We start from the raw sequence: 21171 nt of genomic DNA, 5'->3' as shown, positions 1-21171 counted from the left end.
ATCCAACGACGTAGCCATTGCCAGCCGATAACTCCCGCACAGTTCAATTGGATTTTCTTCATTGCAACACAAAAGCTCTTGAATCTCATTCCAATTGCCTGGGTTCTCTCGTTTATCCGTACGTCAGTGTTGATGGCCACATGTGGTTGGCTACCATCGTCTGATTGGTCGTTGCGATTCCCTTTTGGAACGACCCGACTAATACGAAAACACCAGGCACGTCTAATCATTGCAAGCAAAAGTTCACGGCACTTCTACTTCTCTGTTCATATTCGTCTATGATTTGAGGATGTTTGCTCTTCGAATGAAGAGTCATGCAGCAATGTCTTGTTCATTGTGAGACACAACCTCTGTCATCACTACAACCCATCCTCGAGAAGCCTCGCTACCCCTCGGCTCTTCAAGCCCACGATCGTCAACTATACTCAGTTGAAACCGCTTGCTAACTATATACCCCACTCACACGCCACGAGCAAGAGTAACTACTCATGGCGAACGAAGTATGGCACATGTTTGCCGCCGCCGCAGCCTTGCAAGACCCTGGAAACTCTATCAACTCTGAACATGTGCTTCAGCTATTGGCTCCCACCTCCATCATCCATCTTATAGCTCATGCCTAGAGTGAGCCCTGGCGGCGGGGTTATCATGGCTATCTGGTGGGGTTGGGCAGATCAACAGGGACCTCCATACACATGAGCAAGTAGATTCGCGTTGAGCACATCGTGTGCGAGGCGTCAGAGCTGCCGACTACGTACAATGGCCGCTGTACCGAGACATTGTACCCGAATTGGTTTCGAGCCAGGTCTCCTTGGTTGTCAACTCGCGTGCCTCGGCCTATATATCCCTGGCTCGCCGTGTTCTTGTTGCTCGATTTTTCATCTGTCTTCAACTTGATCGTGTGAACAGCTTTCAACACTGCTTCAATAGCTCCCTTCTTTCAACACTCGTTCTCTCACCATACAATGAGAGAGTATCATGGCTTCTCATGTAAGCCTGTATCATGTCCCCAACTCCAATGCCTACTAATCAACATGTTAGGGTGGTAACATGTTGTCCTTGGCTAACGCTCAGTCTCTTCTGGCCGGCATCGTTGCTACTGCTCTTAGCACGCTCTGCCTCACCTCAATTTTTTCCATTAAGAGTCAGGACGAAAGCCCAGGCCTAATCAAATCCTTTTTCCTTTTCTTCTACTCTTCCTTCATCAAACCCCACCAGGGCGGCAAAAAGGGCAATCAACAAGATGCCCTTGAAAGCTTCTACAAGAAGCAAGCCGGGGCTTATGATGCTACCCGAAAGGTCCTCCTTCGTGGACGTGAGGACATGCTGGCCCTTGTTGCCGCGCAGATCCAGGCAAAACTGACGGACGATGCGCCCAAGAATGGCAACAAGAACAAGCGAATCTGGGTTGATGTGAGCTGCTGTGACAACCATGTTGTTGCAACAAATGACTGATATGTTATGCAGATTGGCGGTGGCACTGGCTTCAACATTGAAGCCATGGGCGCATTCGTCGATGTCCCTACCTTCTTCTCGAGCGTATATCTCGTCGACTTCTCCCCTTCTCTCTGTGAAGTGGCACGAAAGCGATTTGAACGCCTTGGCTGGAAGAATGTCAAGGTTGTCTGTGAGGACGCTCGCAAGTTCCGTCTTGAGGACTACGAATCCGGAATGCCTTCAAAGTCCATTCCTCCTCGTTCCCCTGCTCTGAGCTATTTTGACAAGCCTCGCCCCGACTTTGGTGGAGCGGATTTGATCACCATGTCTTACAGCTTGTCCATGATTGTAAGTTACAGTGTTTGATACCGGGGTCCCACGCTGACATCCGGTAATAGCCCGACTACTATTCAGTCATTGACTCTGTGATTTCTCTTCTCTCACCCCAAGGCATCTTGGGAGTGGTTGACTTCTATGTCCAGAACCAGGTTGACTTTGCCTTCCGAAACTACACTGGTGGTCTTGTCGACCGTCACGTCAACTTCTTGTCCCGAAGCTTTTGGCGCTCTTGGTTCGATCTTGACCGGGTTGGTCTCGAGCCCAGTCGCCGAGATTACCTCGAGTACAAGTTTGGTACTGTTCTCAACGTCAACACTCGCAACAAGGGCCTCGGAGCTATCCCATACTACATCTGGCTCGGATGCCACAAGAAGCCTTTCTCATCGTCCAGTCTTCCCCATGAGATTGTTGAACGAATTGACGCCCTGGTTACAGAGTCTCCTTACCTATACCCCGCCAACCACGGAGATGCCCTGACTCGAGCCATTGAAAGGTCTGCTCCTGAGATTCGATCCAAGGCGTTCCTCACTGCGGTTCAGAATCTGTCTTCCAACCTCCCTCTCCCCTCGTTCTTCTACCAGAACCACCATTGGCGCATCTATTACGATGAGCAGCTCCCCAAGCATACTCAGTTCAAGGACGAGTACATCTACGCTTTCACTTGGGAGGACACTCGTGTGGATGAGCGACTCTTGAAGCTCGGTGCTGACGACAAGGTCCTGGCCATTACTTCTGCTGGTGACAACATTCTATCGTATCTCCTTCAAAGCCCTGCCCGTGTTCATGCTGTAGACTTGAACCCAACCCAGAACCACCTGCTCGAACTCAAGGCTGCTTCTTACACTGCCCTCCCATATGAGGATTTCTGGAAGATCTTTGGAGATGGAAAGCACCCCCACTTCCGTGAGTTGCTCATCACCAAACTCTCTCCTCATCTTTCTGGCCGCGCATTCCAGTACTGGCTCAAGAACGTCCATGTGTTCCAGAACAGCAGTGGTTACGGTCTCTACGATACCGGAGGTTCTCGCCACGCTATCCGTGTCTTCCGTTGGATTGCCCGGATCTTTGGTCTGCAGAAGGCTGTGAAGCAGCTTCTTGAGGCGAAGACTCTGAACGAGCAGCGAGAAATCTGGCGACGAAAGATCCGCCCTGCTCTTCTTTCCAAGCTTGTCTGTAACTTGGTTGTCTCTCAGGAGAGCTTCCTCTGGGCTGCTCTTGGTGTTCCTAAGAACCAGCTGGCCATGATCGAGGCTGATCACGCCGAGTCCGACCTCGTGAAGGGCCCTAAGCCTGCTGCAAAGAACACTCGCTCTCATGCTATTTGGCACTACATGGTCAACACTCTTGACCCTGTCGCTGAGGAGACTCACATAGCCGCTGATAACCCTTACTACTATGTTTGCATGGATGGCAAGTTCTCTCCCAAGTGTCACCCCGATTATCTTAGCCCTAGGGCCCACGCCAAACTCTCTCGTCCCAATGCTCTTGATGGTCTCCGTATTCACACTGATGAGCTTGAGGAGGTTATTGCACGCATCACCCCCGGTACTCTGACTGTTGCCGTCGTCATGGACAGCATGGACTGGTTCGACACTGGATCTCGAGCCGCTGCCGCCCAGATCACTAAGCTTAACCGAGCTTTGGCTACGGGTGGTCGTGTGCTGCTCCGTTCTTCGGCCTTGACCCCATGGTACATCAAAGAGTTTGAGGCTCATGGCTTCTCACCTAAACGACATGGTGCTCGCCTCGATGGAGCCTGCATTGACCGTGTCAACATGTATGCTAGCTGCTGGATTTGCACCAAGTCAGAGAACTTGCCTCCTCCCACCCCCGAGATGGATCGTGCTGGAGGCTCTGAGATTACTTCTTTGACTATCTAACTCGGACAGCTGGATTGGACTGAGACAAGGATTTGACATTGCGGAAATTAGTACAGAACAGAATAGCGAGCTTGAACAATAAAAATTGATATTGCGCAGCTGCTTCTTAGCCTTCACCCTGCTGGGCTCTGAAAGTGTTGGCAAAGCCTATGAATTTCACAAGCCAAAACGCGTGGGAGGCCAGAAACCTGAACCTTACGTTCAGAAGAAAAGTAAAATAGCCGTCGTATGTGAAATTGACGCAATCTTTGTTAACTCAAAGGAAATTTTTCTATACAGGTGTCTGCAGTCACAAATCTGCGCGACAAGTAGTACTTTCAACATCATCCTTCATACCTTACACACGCCAATCAACGCTCAACCGCTTTATGCCTTCCACACTCGTCGGACAGCCTCGGTGATACCAACGTCGTTGGTCTCGAACTCATACAGTCCAACACCAACGAGGACAGTCGCAATGTTGAGGAGCCAGTTGAAGATCTTTCGGAGGCCGGGGTAGGTCCTTGAGGGAATATAGTCGATGACAACCTGCTGGAAGCCCATGTGGGAGTGGAGGAGGAGAACACTGCAGAGGATGGCGTCGAGAGTAGGGTTGAGAGATCCAGCGGCGAAGGGAGCGACGGTCAGAGGGACGAGGCCGGCGGCGAGGAGACGCTCGAAGGTCCAGTGGTAAGAGCCGTGGGCGGCGTTGGGCTCGGGGATGGGAGCAGGGTCGTTGACTAGAGTATGTGTTAGTTATTGATATTCATATCATGTGAAGCCGGTCAAGTTGCGATTCGGCTTTTGGATGTATTCGTACCGCCACCCTCGATGCGCTCTGTGAATACGTTAGCATATGGTCATTATAACAGAGGTACTGGTACGCACGAGGTCCAGGAGGGAGGATAGCAGATCGTCGAGCAGTGTTGTGAAAAGCAGCGACACCCTTAAGCTGAGATCGGATGCTAGGCATAGGCATGAAAGTGCTTCGGGTCGCGGGGACAGCGGCCAATCGAGAAGCCATAGCGGTCTGCCTAAGCAGAGAGGAACGCGCAATTGAGGCCATTTTGAAGCGTTGAGTGATCTATCCTTGCTGGTGTTGTCGCGGCGCTCAATTGGTGGCTGCTTCGAAGGGCGTTAGTGGTTCAGAGGAAGAATTGGATTGATGATGTCGACTGAACCTCAATCAATTCGAACTGGCCCGGAACTGGATGTCCTACCATTGCCGAGGATCTCGAATTACCTCTTTCGTGATTGGTTCAAGGCGTCCCGAAGGTTTCCCTGTGGTGTGGATCCCTCTGCCTGTCACGGAGCCAATAGCGCTGTTTCGCCAATGTTACCTGTGATTGGTCAGTTTTTGAAGGTTCTATCCGACGTCGCTTGGATTTTTTTGGGCTAACAGCTTCGAGCCATGATGCCCAGATTTGTTTGAGTTGGAGGAGAGTTAGATCCTAGAGACGTTTTCTTTCTTTGTCCTTTCAATTATTTCACCTGAGCAATTGCTCAATCCGTTCACCATGGCGATCCCTGCCATCGTCTCGAAACTTGCGCCCTCACGAACAACCATATATTCGAGATGCCTCAATGCACAACGGTCCCTCCAATTTCGAAACATCGCGACGACGTACCTCAACAAAGTTGCAGAAGGCGAGAAGAGATGGAAAGAGAGGGCAGAAAAGATTCAGAATGGCGAGATTCCACACACATTGGATGTCCTTCAAGAAAGAGGATATATCAAGGATATAGCAGGGTATACGACACTACCCACGATCCTCAACTCGAATCTAACTGATACAATAGATCCCCTGAAAAGATCAAAGAAATCATGCGAGTCAGGAGGATAGGCTCCTACGTCGGTATCGATCCCACCGCCGACTCGATGCACGTCGGTCACTTGCTACCGCTGATGCCCATGTTCTGGATGTGGTTCCACGGTTATCCTGCTGTCACCTTGATCGGTGGCTCGACTGCCCGTATTGGTGATCCTACCGACCGACTCGAGAGCCGAACGATTCTTTCCAATTCCGATATTTCCAAGAACATCACAAAGATCCATGTCCAATTGACGAAGTTATGGAAAAATGTCCACCTATTAAAACAGAAGTACGGATATGAGGAGGACTGGGCTGCCACACATCGTTTGTTGAACAACAACATGTGGCTAGGGAACCTTACTCTTTACGATTTTGCCAAAAGGATAGCCAGGCACACGAGAATCGGACCTATGCTGGCCAGGGATACGTGAGTTGCCCTCAAACCCAGAAACTGCCATTCAGAGTGCTAACAAAGACTTATAGTGTTAAGCGAAAGATGACTGAAGGAGACGGCATGTCTCTCGGCGAATTTATGTATCCTCTTCTTCAAGGATGGGATTTCTGGCACATGTACAACAAACTTGGCATTCAGATGCAGATTGGAGGCTCAGATCAGTATGGCAACATCACTGCGGGAATCGATGCCCTCAAAACCATTCGCGAGACCGAAGAGGCGCCTCACTTGAAGAAGCCTTCAACCTGGGATCATGAGCCATTTGGTTTCACCGTTCCGTTATTAACAGATTCTGCCGGCAACAAGTTTGGTAAAAGTGCCGGCAATGCTATATGGCTGGATGAGTTCAAAACATCAGCATTCGACTTGTACGGCTACTTTGTGAGAAGGTCTGACGAGGAGGTTGAGAATTTGCTCAAGATGTTCACATTCATGCCTCTGGAGCAGATCTCCAAGCTAATGGAGGAGCACCGAGCGGCACCCCAGGAGCGAAAGGCCCAGCACACCCTGGCTTTCGAGGTTCTTTCACTTATTCACGGAGCTCAGAGGGCTGTTCAGGAGGCCAAGCAACACGAGTTTCGATTCGGCACCAAGCTACCCAAGGGTATTGTCAACGAGCCCACTCCAGACACTGGTATCGTCACTGTCAACAATGCCCCAAGAAGCGATATTCAACTCCCTCGCTCCATCATGAAATCCTCACCGGCAAAGATTCTCCACGCTGTCGGTCTCGCATCCAGCAGCAGTGAAGGTCAACGTCTGCTTTCAGCACAAGGCGCCTATATCGCTGCTCAGCCTGGCCAGAAGAGGGGTCTCGTCCCTGGCAATCTGTCCTGGACTCCCATGAAGGCTTGGTTCCCCGAGGAGACTTCCAAATTCCTCATCGACGACCGCATGCTCATCATGCGCAAGGGCAAGCACAACGTCCGAATCGTCGAGCTCATCAGCGATGAAGAGTGGAAGAAGAGCGGCCAGATCTATCCTGGCCAGCCCGGTACTGGTCTCTTGCGCAGAATGAAGGACGAGCTGAAGAAAGAGGTAGAGGCGAAGGGTAGCTCATTATCAGACAGGGAGCTTACTCAAATTGCCTCGAGGAAGAAAAACCAATTGAGCGTTGCCAATAACTCGAATATTGAGCTGCCCAATAAGCACGATGTGCGTGAGAGGCGGGCTCAACTAACATGGGACAGGAGAGGCAAATGAGGGGCTGCCTGTGCAGAATCGGCTTGTGTTTGCCGTGTAATATAGCACTGTATTATATTGTAATCTGCATGATACCATGGATATGAAGTAAATTGTTAAAAATGATGGGTATAGAGATTTGAAACTGGATCTATCTATAAAAGACTGCCAAGTCCCCCTTTGGAACTGGCAACTTCTTGAGTTTCTCCATAATTTCACTATCCGTCATGTTCTGCTCTGTGATGATTTGGTCAAAGTGATGACAGCCATCTGTGTACTTCTGCAGTGGATCTCCTCCTGGGACAGGGCGGCTTTGGCCAGAGGCTAAGGCGGCAAGATATTGCTTAGAGACGACGAATTTGTGAACGCGGTATATGCAACCCTTTATGACGCCAAACTGAACGAATCTGCGAACGTCAACAAAACGAAGGACTTCGAAACCTGTGTCTTGATGCCCCTTGAGCCATTCCATGACGGATTTTCCAGGAGCAAAGGTGGACATGAGTTTGATAAGATGATAGTTGCTCACAAGGCCGCGTCCGTGAGATACATATGCAGCACACTCATCAACCATCCCGTCAACATTTCGGATAAAGTCATGGATCCCAGGGCGTGGAGCGTAGCATGCCGTGAAAAAGAACATGTCAAGAAGTAGAATAGTGTCGTAGTAGAGGAGATGGCGGAGCGCGGTCTTTGCTAGCTCAAGAGAGACCGAAGCAGCGTGGGCGATACGTCGAACATCAGAGACGCCGTCGATGTGAGAGATGACTTTCTGGAGGGTGAGGTCCCAGGTCGGATCCATAATGTCAGAGAATTTGGCCTTTGGAACAGGGACATGCCAGCCTCGAACCCTAGGAGGATCCATGTGGTGAGGGAAGAGCTTCATGTTGATAGTATTGGCTTCGTCTGTAAATTCATCAGTATCAAGTCCGATCCAGCGACAAAGTTAGCTTACCAACGGGAATCATGCACTCTCCATAATTGTCCAAATCCTCTTTGACAATTTCGAGCAAACTATCAATCGGTCTCCTCCCGGATCCTTTAGTCTCTGCATTTTGGCTCAGATACTCGTTCTGTTTCTCCATCTCAGAAAAGGTAGAGGCTAGACCACGAACGACGCGTTCATAAGGAACATGATCAACATCAGCGTCGAGCACGAGGCCGAAGTTGAAGATGAACTCATTTCGAAGATACTTGGTGTGTGGAATGACAACTGGGTATCCTAGGACAGTGTACTTCCCATCTGGCGTGTTGATGGTGAGATAGCGATTGCAGAAGGCTTGTCTAGGAATGATGTATTCATGGAGTACGTCGAAGTCGATGAGAGGGGATTTGGTTGAGCCTTCGACGGGGGTTATGCAGCCTGCGGGAGACTGTGCGACGATCTTGGGGCCTGAGCGGTATTAGGAAAGATACATGAACTCATTGGTCTGTGAGTATTTACCCTCTTGGGGGAAGAATCTGGCGTAAAAGATGCCTTGAATCATGATGGACTTGGGGTCATTATCTGGTATTGATCAGTGTTGATATTGACTCTGACCATTCGCTGGTGTATATATATATGAAAGAGATGGTATATCTTCTTCTAGGCGATGCAGCTCATTCCATTCTGTCAATGATTTGAACGCATCTTATTGAAACTTTCAGATGAGAGTTGAAGATGGTTTAGTAAAGCTAGGTATGTTCGCAGTTCAACTCAATTGGGATCAAGACCAACGCCCCACGCTGATTGGTTACCCTGTATCAACCCAGGACCCTCATAAAAATGTAGAGTGAGTGAGTGGTGTGTTCAGCATTGAACGTCAAGATGAGTATAATAAAATGAGATCTCCTGCCAAAGTCTTCTTCTAATCATCTAACTGATCTCGTTGTTTCGGAACTTTGCGCTGTTTAAGCCTTTTTGAACAAACGGAAGCGAAAAGCTGCGAGAGTGAGATGGGTGCTTGAATCATGAGTTTATGTGCAGCCTAAAGCCACAAGTGTCCCCCATAAGGCACAGAGGAGGTACGAAAAGGGGAATAATGTCAATACATGACGTCCGCCTTTTCGGATAAAGAGGTTGAGATGAGGTCTACCTAGTCCGCAGCTCCCGGAAATGATGTTGATTTGGCTGTGATTACTGGAATCTGGCCACAGAAGATGATGGACGGCGGTGGAATAAGATGATAAGTGTTCATATGCTATATGCTTGAGAGAGAACCAAACCCTTCAAGAGAAACGATCCTGTCCCATAAAAAGGTTTTGATACAACATTTAACTCGCATGCAAACAAAGTCTCTATTTACAGAATATTTCTTTTTATAACTTCTCCAAACCCTGCCCTGCTTCGTCGACTCTGCATACTCCGTACCCTTCATTCTATTTGATAATTATCCACAGCGCGTCATTGGCAGTAAAAGTTGCCCCACGTCACTACCGACTGATAATACCACCTGAGCCTAGGCTGCCTGCGCCTACGCCTTCGCCTACCTACGCCTGCATCTGCAGTTGATCCAATTGAGTAACTCAGCACTTAGCGTATGGGACTGGGCCTTGACGTTTAGTCTACCCTCCACTTCTTCTCAAGGCTTCGCTCAATTTACCTGCTTCCAACTTCGCCTTCAACATCGTCTTGACTTCCGAGACTACACCTTTCCTCCCAACATCCCCAGGCAGTAGACTATACCTATTTAGCAGTAACAGCATATCTGGGAACAGCTCTCAAGATCGCTCATAACCTGCTTCTGCACTCAAGAGCTCCCTCCCCGCTCTTTTCCATCCTCAACCCCCGCCGCTATCGCTATTCGACCCCCTCGTTGCGCCGCGCCACGCCATATCGCCAGTCTACACAATGGCTGACAACCCCGAGCCGAGCGCTGACTCTCAGATCACCTTCAAGGTGAAGACTTCCTCAGACAGCACGCATAGCATCACTATCAACGATACAGCAACTGTCCTCGACCTCAAGACTAAGCTCGCGGGAGAGGACTTTGAGAACATTCCCGTTGAACGACAGCGTCTCATCTACTCTGGCAGAGTCATGAAGAACGATGATGCTCTGAGCACTTACAAGATTAAGCACAACAACACAATCCACATGGTCAAGAGCGCTGCCAGCAATCAGCAGCCCAATCAAACTCCCACCGCCAACACCTCCACATCGACTTCCGCCCCTACCAACATGGCTTCAGGCACAGCAAACCAACCTTTTGCCAACTTGACTGGTGCTCGGTATGCTGGATTCGGGAATGGCCTTCCCGGCCTGGATATGTTTGGGCCCGACGGTGGTGTACGTATGATGCACTGTAGATGTCGACTGTTGCTGACACATACTTCTAGATGGGCGCTCCAATGGACGAGGCACGAATTCAACGACTCATGTCCGATCCCAACGTTCAACAATCTATGAACGAGGCTCTTAACAATCCCGATTTTATCAATATGCTGATCGATTCGAACCCTATGCTTCGAAACCTTCCCAACGCCCGAGAAATCATTACATCACCATTTATGCGACAGATGATGAGCAGCCCCGAGATGATGAGCCAGGCTATGCGTATGCAGCGAAGCATGCAAGGAGGAGAGGCTGGAGCTTTCCCAGCTCCCGGTGCTACCGACACCACACCCCAGGCCGCAGCCAGCGGAGGAAATACGCAGGGTCAACAAGGCCAGGCAAACCCTCTCGCCAACCCATTTCTCTCAGGCATGTTGGGAGGCCAACAGGGAGGCAACGCTCCTGACATGGCTCAGCTGATGCAGCAGCTCCAGGGACTTCGCTCACTGTACGGAGACGTCGGCCAGGGACAGACAGCGACGGGACAGACTGGCACAGGTAACACATCTAGCCAAGGAGCGACGGACAGTTCGGCCGATGCGCAAAACTCTGGAACAACGCCCAGCCAAGGTGGCACGCAGCAGGGCTCAACCACTAGCCCACCTCCCGCGAACCCATTCGCTGCGCTCTTCCCTCCTCCTGGAGCTGGCGCACAGCCTAACAACCCCTTTGGCATGAACCCCGAGATGATGCAGCAGATGATGCAAATGCTTGGTGGTGGTGGATTGAACTCGGCTCCTGCGGCCCCTACTGATAACCGACCTCCGGAAGAGCGCTACGCTGAGCAATTGCGCCAGCTTAACGATATGGGCTTCTTTGACTTTGACCGCAATGTTGCGGCCCTGCGTCGAAGTGGCGGGAGTGTCCAGGGCGCCATTGAGCATTTGCTTAGCGGACCTTGAACGAGAGGCCCAGTGCGGAGATTTTGGGGATTAGAATCCAGGGTTTGCTCACTTCAGTTGGGAGGGGTATTCGAGTCAAGACTGGCGAGACAAGCTGAGAAATACAGGTTGATTGGGGAGATATCCTCTAGGTGAAGCATGGTGTGGTCATAAATATCAGGTATGGAACAGAGAGTATTTCGAACTTCACAACTTGTTTTAATGTGATTTGTAATTAGTCATGACTCTGATTATAGCTGAACTCATGAAGCTAGCTTGCTAATAAGGTTATCATGGAAGTTGATGTGGTCATATTGGTATTGGTGTACGGAGTAGTCCACTATCAATTAACTAAAGTAGGGGCCGATCGCCGGGGGAAGATGCCTCGGCTCATGGATCTCTTCCCCGCGTAACCCCAGACTCTGGCCGCGACAAGGTAACCGACGTCAGCTATTAAATCTGTTCTTTTTCTTTTTGGTTTTCTTTTGCGACATCTCCGATCTCTCCTCCAATTGCCATTTGTAAACTATATATCGTGATTTCTTAGTCAACTCTCGATAACCTCCGATTGTTTACCGACGGAACAACACTCATAATACTCAGCCAGCACATATCCACCACCATATCCATCATGCGCGGCATCCAAATTACCGAATACCTCAAGGTGAGCTTCCAAGGTCACCAATCGCTTCCGTCAGATACACTAACAAAATCAAAAGGGCCCTGACCAGCTCACGGTCTCAGATCTTCCCGATCCCAAGCCCACAGACAATGAGTATCTCATCCAAGTTCACGCCGCCGCCGCCAACTTCTTCGATATCTTACAAATCCAAGGAAAATATCAAAACCAACCCCGTAAGCTCATCAACTCAAGCCATCACTCACAGAATACTAACACCATAAAGCTTTTCCCTGGATTGCCGGCGCCGAATTCGCAGGTACCGTCGTCGCCACACCCAAGGGTAGCTCCAACCCCAAGTTTCCTGTTGGATCGCGAGTCTTTGGCGCATCGCAAGGCGCTTTTGCAACAAAGATCAAGGCGAAAGAAGAGACACTCCTGCCTGTTCCCGACGGCTGGTCATTCAAGGAGGCGGCTGGTCTATTTGTCACTGCGCCTACAAGTTATGGCGCTTTGGTTGTGAGAGCTGGTGTCAAGAAGGGCGATTACGTACTTGTCCATGCTGCAGCTGGCGGTGTTGGCCTTGCAGCCGTTCAAGGTATGAGATTCTCAGGAGTGGTGATGAGATCGTGAACTGACATGAAGTAGTGGCCAAGGCTTTTGGCGCGACTGTTATTGCGACAGCTTCTACACAGCATAAGCTCGACATTGCAAAGTCTTATGGCGCCGACCATGTTATCTCTTATAACGACGCTACATGGCCCGCTAAGGTCAAGGCTTTGACTCCTAAGTCTCGTGGAGTCGACATTGTCTACGACCCCGTCGGTCTGATCGACCTTTCTACAAAGTGCACAGCCTGGAACGGCCGAATTCTCGTTATCGGTTTCGCAGCTGGCAAGATCGAAAAGGTCGCCATGAACAAGGTTCTTCTTAAGAACATTTCTATTGTCGGACTTCACTGGGGAGCATACTCTATCCATGAGAGGGAGACGATACCCAAGGTGTGGAATGGCATCATGGATCTTGTCAAGCAGGGTAAGCTCAGAGGTACTGAGTATACTGATGAGGAGTTTGTTGGTCTTGAGAGAACTGGGGCTGCGCTGAAGGCTCTTGGTGGCCGGGGGACTTGGGGCAAGGTTGTTATTAAGATACCTGAGGAGGGACAGAGCAAGCTATAGATGGCGGCTGTAGGCGATATTTGGCCCAAGTGATAGATTCATGTTGCTGATATTTCAATTCACTGAGTTAACAGCTATTGAGAGAAGCCTTCATAGCAATCTTTAACCATCTGTATGAAACCGTTAACAATGGTCTAATCTTAACGCAAACCAATCCCTGGTGTATCATTTCCCAATTCATCATCGTAATCTTCTGCTACTCTAATCCAATGCTGAATGATATTATCTTACTGCTGCTGTTGCTGTTGCTGCTGTTGCTGTTGCTGCTGTTGCTGAACACCAGAAGCCATTTGCTGAAACTTGTCCAGCACCTCTTTATCTACATTGACAGCCCACTGCTCCTGGAAGGCCTGCTCACCTCCGACCCTGTTCACCAAATCCTGCAGGCGCATCTTGACAAAATCGAACGCGTGAACGGTATGAATGGGATCTTTGGCTTCCATGTTGCGGTCCGCAATGATCTTGGGGGTATCATATTCGGTAGTCTCCAAAGGACCCCATATCAGGGTATCGGTTCCGTTGGCAACACCATCTTGGAGATCGGAAATCACATTGATCCACATGTCGAAGTAGTCCTGGAGTTTGCTCAACACGAGTTCTTGAACAGGTGATGGCAATTCCAGCAATCTTGTCAAGCCAAGTAGGTAGAGTTTCTGCCGCTCAATGTGGTCCATACTTGACATATGTGAGAACCACTCAGATGAGAGCCAGGCCCAGACTTGATCAAGCGAACCCATATTGGTCAGCATCTGACTGAAGAGTGTGGGTTCAGCGAGAGCCAATCGTCCTAGAATGGCAAAGTAATCTGTCTCAGTGATAGTACTGAGTTTGCTGACCTTTCGGTTGGGACCTGTGGTCTGATGTGATTCCCAAGCATCATGTAGGTTTCCGAGGATTTTGTTCATAAAGCCGATTTCAACCATATCCTGTAAGATGACTGAAACTCCCGTCGAGCCGCCAAGCTCGACAGCGGCCCTGATAAAATTCTCAATGCAACTAGTACCCATACGAACTTGTTCTCGGCTCTTTGAGTCTAAGATGTTAGACAAGGCGCTCAATGTCGGGCGACGCAGGCGATCTTCTAGCATAGAAGCAGGAGCAAGAAGGATATAAGACTCAACAGCTGTTAGAGCCAGTGAGGCAGTCTCACTATCATACTCGAGTAGTGGCAGAACAAGTTCTGCAATGTTTACCAACTCAGGAGCCAGGGGAGCATAGCTCTGCATGAGAATATTATTCCACAATTCCAAAGACTCATCAATTAAGTGGAGGTGTAGGTCTGATCCTCGACGGGCTGCTTCAGAGAGGAGTGGCAGCATGAAGTGCTGATATCGTTGTGAATCCGGACCCATGCTCATAACCAGGGCTGCGAAAATCGATGTTACCGCTTGTTTGATCATGTACTCTTCAGCCCCAGAGTTCTCCCAAACTGTAGGAAGAGCCGACATGAGCTGGTCTCCAAACTGGGATACTTGCTCTTCCATTCGTGTAACCAGGATTCTAATGGACTCAAGGATAGCCAACTTAGTTTCATCGACATCAACACTTTGAACAAGGTTGATGAGCTGTGACAAAACATCAGAAGTGTATGGCAGGAAAGCGTCCACATTGAAGTCAAGCTCATCGGCAATCCATCGTAGTTGTCGGGCAGCTGTAATTCTGACGACCACATCGTTGGTCTCATCATCAGGGTTGAGGAAATGCCGGTAGATTTGGTAGACGATCGGCCTACTTGAGTCATCGAGCTTGATAGGAGCCCACTGACTCACAAGGATGGCGATTCGTCGTCGCAGTACTTTGCAGAGACCGCCTTGTAGACGTGCATCATTGACAATCGTTGAAGCCAGAACGGCATCAAAGTCGAACACGTGATGAACATGAGCAGCGGCGAGGCCCATTGCAGTATACACTGCCTCTTTGGTAGCAATATCGGCCTGGGAATCTTGTGCTGTCTGGAAATAAGACAACAGGGGAGGAACTAGCAAGTCCTTATAGTTTGTGAGAAGATCGAGGAACAGCTTTTCAGCACACGGCCTTACTTCCCACTCATAAGCATTTCCTTCGCTCTGTTCCTGCTGCTCCCACTCCTCTGGATCTTCCTCCCAACCCTCAAGATCCGACTTACGGAAGACAAAGAGATGGGTGATGATGGAGTTAACAATTTGAATGACGAGATCAGGTTTCAAAAGTTCCGATTTGATCAGGTTCTTAGCCTTTTCTTGCTCGGCTTTTACTTCCGGGCTTCGCCATCTAAAAGTCTGGACATGCTGGAACCCTATCCGGACGCATGACCTGAGCAGGAGAAGCCCCTTGAGGGCCAGTCTTTCTAGTACGGGTCCCTCGACCTTGGATTTTGCAGATCCGGTCTCTGATGGGCCTTGTCTGATACCGCCAGACTTGTCAAATACCTCTGCAAACTTCGCGACCAGCTCCCAATATGATTGTACCAATGGGATGGAGTTGGGAAGAAACACAAAGCTGGCGGCATGCTGCTCCGCCATGTCAATGTGCAGCTTGGTAAACTGGAGCAAGTGTTTGCCAACGACTTCTTGATAGTTTGGTGGGACTGCCGAGTCATGACTAACAAGGTTGAGGAGCTGCCCGAACTGGTTCTGTGACAAAGTCCAAAATTGCTCAACGGTGTTGTCACTGTGGGGGCGCTCGTAGCCCATTATAACGAGCCGACGAAGGACTCGAAGAGCAAGTAAGCTGTTGAGCATAGCCAGGTTGGCTTCCTCCTGACCTCCCGGCCCACCAGTAAGGAAGCCCATCCATGCCTGTGACTTTTCTGAGTAGACTTCGCTTAGAACGTGAACAATCTCAGGGGTGACTGATTGTAGAGCGGTCTGGTTCTTTCGCATGCGTGCGGTTCCTAGTTCCTTCACCACTCGTAGTAGAATCTCGAGGATGCCATGAAGATGTCTCTGGTTACCATTTCGCGATGAACGGAGGAGTTCGATAATATTGCCCATAGCATCTGGCCATTCGCCAGGATAATCGATTCTAACGATCTTCGCGACCACCAGAGCATTGTGTAGAGCAAGGTTGGTGTGCTCTTCCTCGATAGAGCCTTGGAATAGTCGCGAGCGTATCAAGCTCTTCTCCTCTGGTTTTATACTGTTCTTGACCTGGTTGAATAACCGCCAATAGCGGTCAATACCATTCTTGAGCTGAATTATGGCGAGAAATCGAACTTCGTAGGCGAGGGACTTGTCGAGGTAGACAGCCTGCGAGATTGTTAGTGCGTTGAAAAGAGTCTCCATCTCGGCCATAAGGCTCACCTGCAACGAAGAATAGTAGCCTGGTTGGAGCTCCCATGATGTTAGCTGTTGCCCTGCCGTCTGACGCTGCGCATAATCGGTTGAAGTGGCTGACTGCAGTGTCTGGTACAGCGACTGCAAAGACAGCGGATTCGCATCGCCGGGGACTTCGATAGCGAAGCTCATGGTAAGAGCCAGCAGCGGCTTATGTCCGTGGGAGCCGCAGGATTAGTTAGGACTTTGGGAGCTTAAGTATGGCAACGGATTATTGAGAGATCGAGAGCCTCGTTGTGTGAGGGCGACGAGAAATCACGGTATGAAGATGAGTCGTGAATTTTGGCTAGTTGAGATCCAATGCTCACGCAGTTGCTCTGTTTGTATGGATGGCGGGGTTCCATTAGGTTGTTAGCGTTGGGGAGGGGTCACACAAAGACCCAGAGACCCATGCCACAATGTCCATAACCACTATAGAACAAAGGGACTGTACATTCAACCTATGATATCACCTCTCATATATGGAATTACGTATGATCTGACCTACCAAACTGTCAGCATGATTGTGTTCTTCATGAGGTTTAATAGGTATGCAGAGACATCGCCCTGTATGTATTACCTTATATTGTTAACCGCTACACGAACTGGACATGTCCACCGACTGCTGATAGGCGATAGCTGACCGCTAAGAATAGCGGCCCGTGGGTGTCCGCTAGGCTTTAAACAGCAACGAGCTGGCAGGCGTCCATGGAACGCTTTCAGGTGGGTTTGTGAATTTTGGATCGTCATATTTCCGCAAAAGCATTGAATATCTATCTATCACGCGCCATTGCATGCTGAAGTGGCCATGATCCGCTCGAGGACCGCCCGAGCGGCTTTCAATACGTCTCTAAGAAGACCTTGGACGTGCCCGCAGTGCATCTCCCGCAGCCGGTTCTATTCTGGAAAGTCCGAAAAGCGAGAACCTCCCGACCATCGTAAACTCGGTACCAAGCAAGAACTCTTTATCAGCTCGATCTACAGCCCTGGCTCCCCCATATTCTTACCGAATGGCTCGCGAATCTTCAATCGGCTTGTCGACTTTCTCCGAAAACAATACGTACGATATGGCTTCGAGGAGGTTATTACGCCGACCATCTACAAAAAGTCACTATGGGCCAAGTCAGGTCATCTGGAAAACTACGCCGACGACATGTATGCTGTGAGAGGGAATACAGAGCCACCGCCTGCGCAACATGACGGATGCGGTGGGGGTGACCAGAAGGATCTGAAGCCTGACGAGGAAGAAGAGGGTGATTATGGTCTCAAGCCCATGAATTGCCCCGGCCACTGCCTCATTTTCGCTTCCAAAAACCGTAGTTACCGAGATCTTCCAATTCGATATGCCGACTTCAGTCCTCTGCATCGAAACGAGATTTCCGGCGCATTGAGTGGACTCACTCGTGTTCGTCGTTTTCACCAGGATGACGGACACATTTTTTGCCGACCAATTCAAGTTGAGAAGGAGATCAAGAAGACCCTAGACTTTGTCAAGGTGGTGTACACTGTTCTGCGATTTGGCTCAAATTACCGACTTGCACTCTCCACACGGCCAAAAGATCACTACATTGGTACCCAAGAGGAGTGGGACCAAGCCGAGAGCGCCTTGAAGCGAGCTCTGGATGCATCAGGCATGGAATGGGGTGTCAATGAAGGAGATGGTGCTTTCTATGGACCCAAGATCGATATCGTCCTCACAGACTCGGATGGAAAGGAGCATCAGACAGCGACCATCCAACTTGACTTTCAACTACCCAAGCGATTTGAACTTGAGTATCAGGCCCCTGCGCCAGAATATGAAGCTAGAGGCGAGACGACCACAGATGCTTCTCTGCTCGACGAGTATGGCCCCGTGCGCCCTGTCATGATTCACCGCGCTGTCCTGGGTTCGGTTGAGCGTCTCATGGCTCTCCTGATTGAGAAGTACAATGGCAAATGGCCTTTCTGGTTGAACCCTCGCCAAGTCATCATTCTCACCATCAACACTGCCGAACCTGTTGTCGAATGGGCGGGGCAAGTGCGCAGTATGCTGGTTGGTAACAACGACCAACTTTACGAGCAGCTTGAGAACGGCACACTCCCTACCCAGGATAACGCATTTCGACCGACTGGGCTGTCGGTTGACATAGATGATAGTGCACGGCCTCTGGGTGCGAAAATTAAGGAGGCAAGAGAGAAGAACTATGGTGAGATCCTCGTGATCGGACAGAAAGATGTTGAGAACAAACGAGTTTCGCTGGGCAAGGAGATGCTATCACCAGAGGAGGTACGTGAGCGGTTCAGGACCATGGTAGACACATTTGCCTAGGCATAGAGATGCGATGTCGTGTAATAATAAATGTAAAACCACGTTTGTATGATACAATAGTCTCTATATCAGTCTTGCTTCCCTAGTCATGCTGATAGCGCGGCGCTGCCATTATGGCGCGGCTCGTTGCTATCGCGATTTGGGATGGTCAGGCTGATATGCGACAGTCAATCAGTTCCATCGGTTCAATGCCCAACGTCGTTGAGTCTGTTCGGGCTCTTGACGTGCGGTAGCTGTGAAGACCCTCCAAGTGCGTAATCATCCCCTAGTACGACCTGGGTTCGCCGCCTGTTGATATAGCGCCCTTCAAAGACAGTTAGTACCTGGTTTGTTGATCGCAAAGTGGTCACCCGACTCACTTCTTGTGTTTCTCATCGACATCACCGCCAGCCTGTTCAATACGATCAACCATGGCCTGCCTCTCTGAGAGCTGCTCACGCATATAGTCAACTGTCCGCTTCAGCACCAGGCCTTCGGATCTCCCCTGGCCTTCTAAGCCAGGCACCAGTTCAGTTAAGCGGTCGAAGCCTTCACGAATCGCTTGGCGTCGCTTCTGCTCTGATTGATGCGCATTAGCAAATATCAACTCAAAGAATACTCAAGAGCATCGCAGATATCATGCGACAGCAAATATCACGTGTAAACAATTCACATACCAGATGCGATATGGTTCTGCTTCTTTTCCTCCTCAGTGAGTCGTGGTTTCTCATCGGCGGCCCCGGCATCGCCATTGGCTGGAGACTTGTTATTTGGAGACGACATCTTTTGGCTGAGTAGTGATAGTGAGGAGAATGGTAGTGAGACGTAAACAAACAAACAAACGTGCAAAATTTGTCAAGATGCGCATAGAACTTTCATGTGAGAGAGGATATGTAGGTCGCAAATGACGTGCAAGGGTGCTGCCCCGGATTTTCCATGTGAAAATGACACTACCGGACCCTTAGTCTGCCTGGTCCTTGCATATTGACATCCAATATGGAAGGCGGCGTTCTCCTGGTTTGGCGATTGAATCATGTCTTGGGTTGGTTTGTTCCTGATCTGCAACACCAATATTTTAATTTGGTCATGATAATTATGTAATTATGTAACTTCACTCTACCGTCCTCAGTAAATCCACGAGGCTCAAACTGGGTTGTTCGACACTGCAAAGGCAGCTTGTCCTTGTTAATGCAATCTGTCTGTTAGCTCAGCTCAGTAGTCATGAGGACCGGGTATCATATGTCCTCTGGTGCTGAGACCTTGGGTCCACGATGACGGGACAGAACCATTTTGCACCTATCAGCTTCAAAGAACACTTCTGGAAACCCGAATAACTTGGAAGAGAGAAAGAAAGGACTGACAAAATGGGGACTGCTCAAGCCACATTTGTGTAGCTCGTTAAATTGCATGAGTATCCATTCTATTTCCCTGGTTTCCTCTATTCCTACTCAACACCTAGTCCTCCTCCTCCCCTTCACCTTCAAAGTCCTCCTCTTCCTGTCTAAATATAACTTTCTCCGCCATAGCCATGCATTTTCTCACTGGAAGTCCAACGACGTTGTCGACACTTCCGTCAAGCTTCTCGACAAGCAACATGCCGCCCACGCCTTGCACAGCGTAGCCACCGGCCTTATCCGCACCCTCACGAGTCTTGACATACGCTTCAATCACATCATCAGGGAGACCATCAGATTCACTCAAGAAGTACACCTTGGTCTCTTCTGTGTAGGTATCGATGATATAGCCCGGATGTCTCGCGTCTTCTCTTGGCGCGATTACTACAATCGACGTCAAGACCTTGTGCATTCTCTGGTCTCGCAGATGCTTGAGCATGCGAATGTGATCAGCTTCACTTCGAGGCTTCTCCAGAATTCGACCATCCTTGGTAACGATAACAGTGTCCGCAGCAATGACCAGATCAGGATCCGGTATAGATTTCAGATGAACTTCAAGTGCGGTAGTATAAACGTCCATGCACTTTTGGTGAGCAGTTGCAGCTACATACTCGTAGGGACCTAGTGCGGCTTTGTCGAGATTCTCGGGTTTGGTGGATGGGAGAATCTCAAGGTTTGTAAGGCCAAACTATGTATCATGAGAAAAAGGCCATTGGCGTTAACTCGGATGTCTTTGGCTCACCTGTTGGAGCAATGCCTTTCTTCGCGGTGAGGCAGATGCAAGAATCACTCTCTTGCCGTTGAGATGCTTAAGAATTGGGAGTTCTAGCGGTATAGGACCTTTCCGTAAAGGCCGCTGAGGGGTGCCCTGAGCGGCGGTGGACTTTTCATAGTCAGGAGGTGGTTCGCTTGGTGTGTCAGCCATCTTGTCTGGCTACTTTGATTCCTCGTGCTGGTGAAGTGAAGTTGTAAAGGTTACAGTCCCTGAGATGAGATCTGAATCTTGATAATGAGGTCAATGTGGGGTTGAATAATGGGAGCTTTGAGCTTAGCAGTCTAGGTAGGCAGTGCCCCGTTTGACTGGGCTCCTAGCCTCTAAAACGACCCCTCATAACGACTTTGTG

At 49.7% G+C, this 21171-nt stretch overlaps 10 protein-coding genes across 10 annotated transcripts; 5 read left to right on the top strand and 5 right to left on the bottom strand.

Moving 5' to 3' along the window:
* Nucleotides 1-975: 975 nt before the first annotated feature.
* On the top strand, nt 976-3653 carry FPRO_01658 (uncharacterized protein; the record flags this gene model as incomplete). Its single annotated transcript, XM_031229027.1, has 4 exons — nt 976-987; nt 1039-1410; nt 1465-1782; nt 1833-3653. 4 exons carry the CDS (start codon nt 976-978, stop codon nt 3651-3653), a joined length of 2523 nt encoding a protein of 840 aa, XP_031074815.1.
* A 366-nt stretch (nt 3654-4019) lies between these two features.
* Nucleotides 4020-4698, bottom strand: FPRO_01659 (uncharacterized protein; the record flags this gene model as incomplete). The annotated part of the gene is made up of 3 exons (XM_031229016.1): nt 4020-4372; nt 4453-4470; nt 4521-4698. The coding sequence occupies 3 exons, from the start codon at nt 4696-4698 to the stop codon at nt 4020-4022; spliced, it is 549 nt and encodes a 182-aa protein (XP_031074814.1).
* A 451-nt stretch (nt 4699-5149) lies between these two features.
* FPRO_01660 (putative tyrosine--trna ligase precursor, mitochondrial) lies at nt 5150-7103 on the top strand (the record flags this gene model as incomplete). The annotated part of the gene is made up of 3 exons (XM_031229005.1): nt 5150-5382; nt 5433-5873; nt 5930-7103. 3 exons carry the CDS (start codon nt 5150-5152, stop codon nt 7101-7103), a joined length of 1848 nt encoding a protein of 615 aa, XP_031074813.1.
* A 130-nt stretch (nt 7104-7233) lies between these two features.
* Nucleotides 7234-8569, bottom strand: FPRO_01661 (uncharacterized protein; the record flags this gene model as incomplete). The annotated part of the gene is made up of 3 exons (XM_031228994.1): nt 7234-7988; nt 8038-8475; nt 8527-8569. 3 exons carry the CDS (start codon nt 8567-8569, stop codon nt 7234-7236), a joined length of 1236 nt encoding a protein of 411 aa, XP_031074812.1.
* Nucleotides 8570-9912: 1343 nt separating this feature from the next.
* FPRO_01662 (uncharacterized protein) lies at nt 9913-11297 on the top strand (the record flags this gene model as incomplete). Its single annotated transcript, XM_031228983.1, has 2 exons — nt 9913-10350; nt 10401-11297. The coding sequence occupies 2 exons, from the start codon at nt 9913-9915 to the stop codon at nt 11295-11297; spliced, it is 1335 nt and encodes a 444-aa protein (XP_031074811.1).
* A 610-nt stretch (nt 11298-11907) lies between these two features.
* Nucleotides 11908-13073, top strand: FPRO_01663 (uncharacterized protein; the record flags this gene model as incomplete). Its single annotated transcript, XM_031228972.1, has 4 exons — nt 11908-11940; nt 11996-12131; nt 12182-12493; nt 12544-13073. 4 exons carry the CDS (start codon nt 11908-11910, stop codon nt 13071-13073), a joined length of 1011 nt encoding a protein of 336 aa, XP_031074810.1.
* A 227-nt stretch (nt 13074-13300) lies between these two features.
* Nucleotides 13301-16519, bottom strand: FPRO_01664 (uncharacterized protein; the record flags this gene model as incomplete). The annotated part of the gene is made up of 2 exons (XM_031228961.1): nt 13301-16300; nt 16355-16519. The coding sequence occupies 2 exons, from the start codon at nt 16517-16519 to the stop codon at nt 13301-13303; spliced, it is 3165 nt and encodes a 1054-aa protein (XP_031074809.1).
* Nucleotides 16520-17174: 655 nt separating this feature from the next.
* Nucleotides 17175-18674, top strand: FPRO_01665 (uncharacterized protein; the record flags this gene model as incomplete). Its single annotated transcript, XM_031228950.1, has 1 exon — nt 17175-18674. The coding sequence occupies one exon, from the start codon at nt 17175-17177 to the stop codon at nt 18672-18674; it is 1500 nt and encodes a 499-aa protein (XP_031074808.1).
* Nucleotides 18675-18932: 258 nt separating this feature from the next.
* On the bottom strand, nt 18933-19436 carry FPRO_01666 (uncharacterized protein; the record flags this gene model as incomplete). The annotated part of the gene is made up of 3 exons (XM_031228939.1): nt 18933-18978; nt 19034-19232; nt 19331-19436. 3 exons carry the CDS (start codon nt 19434-19436, stop codon nt 18933-18935), a joined length of 351 nt encoding a protein of 116 aa, XP_031074807.1.
* Nucleotides 19437-20108: 672 nt separating this feature from the next.
* FPRO_01667 (uncharacterized protein) lies at nt 20109-20972 on the bottom strand (the record flags this gene model as incomplete). Its single annotated transcript, XM_031228928.1, has 2 exons — nt 20109-20735; nt 20790-20972. 2 exons carry the CDS (start codon nt 20970-20972, stop codon nt 20109-20111), a joined length of 810 nt encoding a protein of 269 aa, XP_031074806.1.
* Nucleotides 20973-21171: the final 199 nt, after the last annotated feature.

The sequence above is a fragment of the Fusarium proliferatum genome (assembly GCF_900067095.1).
Source record: "Fusarium proliferatum ET1 genome assembly, contig: FPRO_scaffold001, whole genome shotgun sequence".
NCBI classification, from domain to species: domain Eukaryota; kingdom Fungi; phylum Ascomycota; class Sordariomycetes; order Hypocreales; family Nectriaceae; genus Fusarium; species Fusarium proliferatum.
The sequence above is the reverse complement of the archived record's forward strand: the minus strand, read 5'-3'. Positions and strand labels throughout refer to the sequence as shown.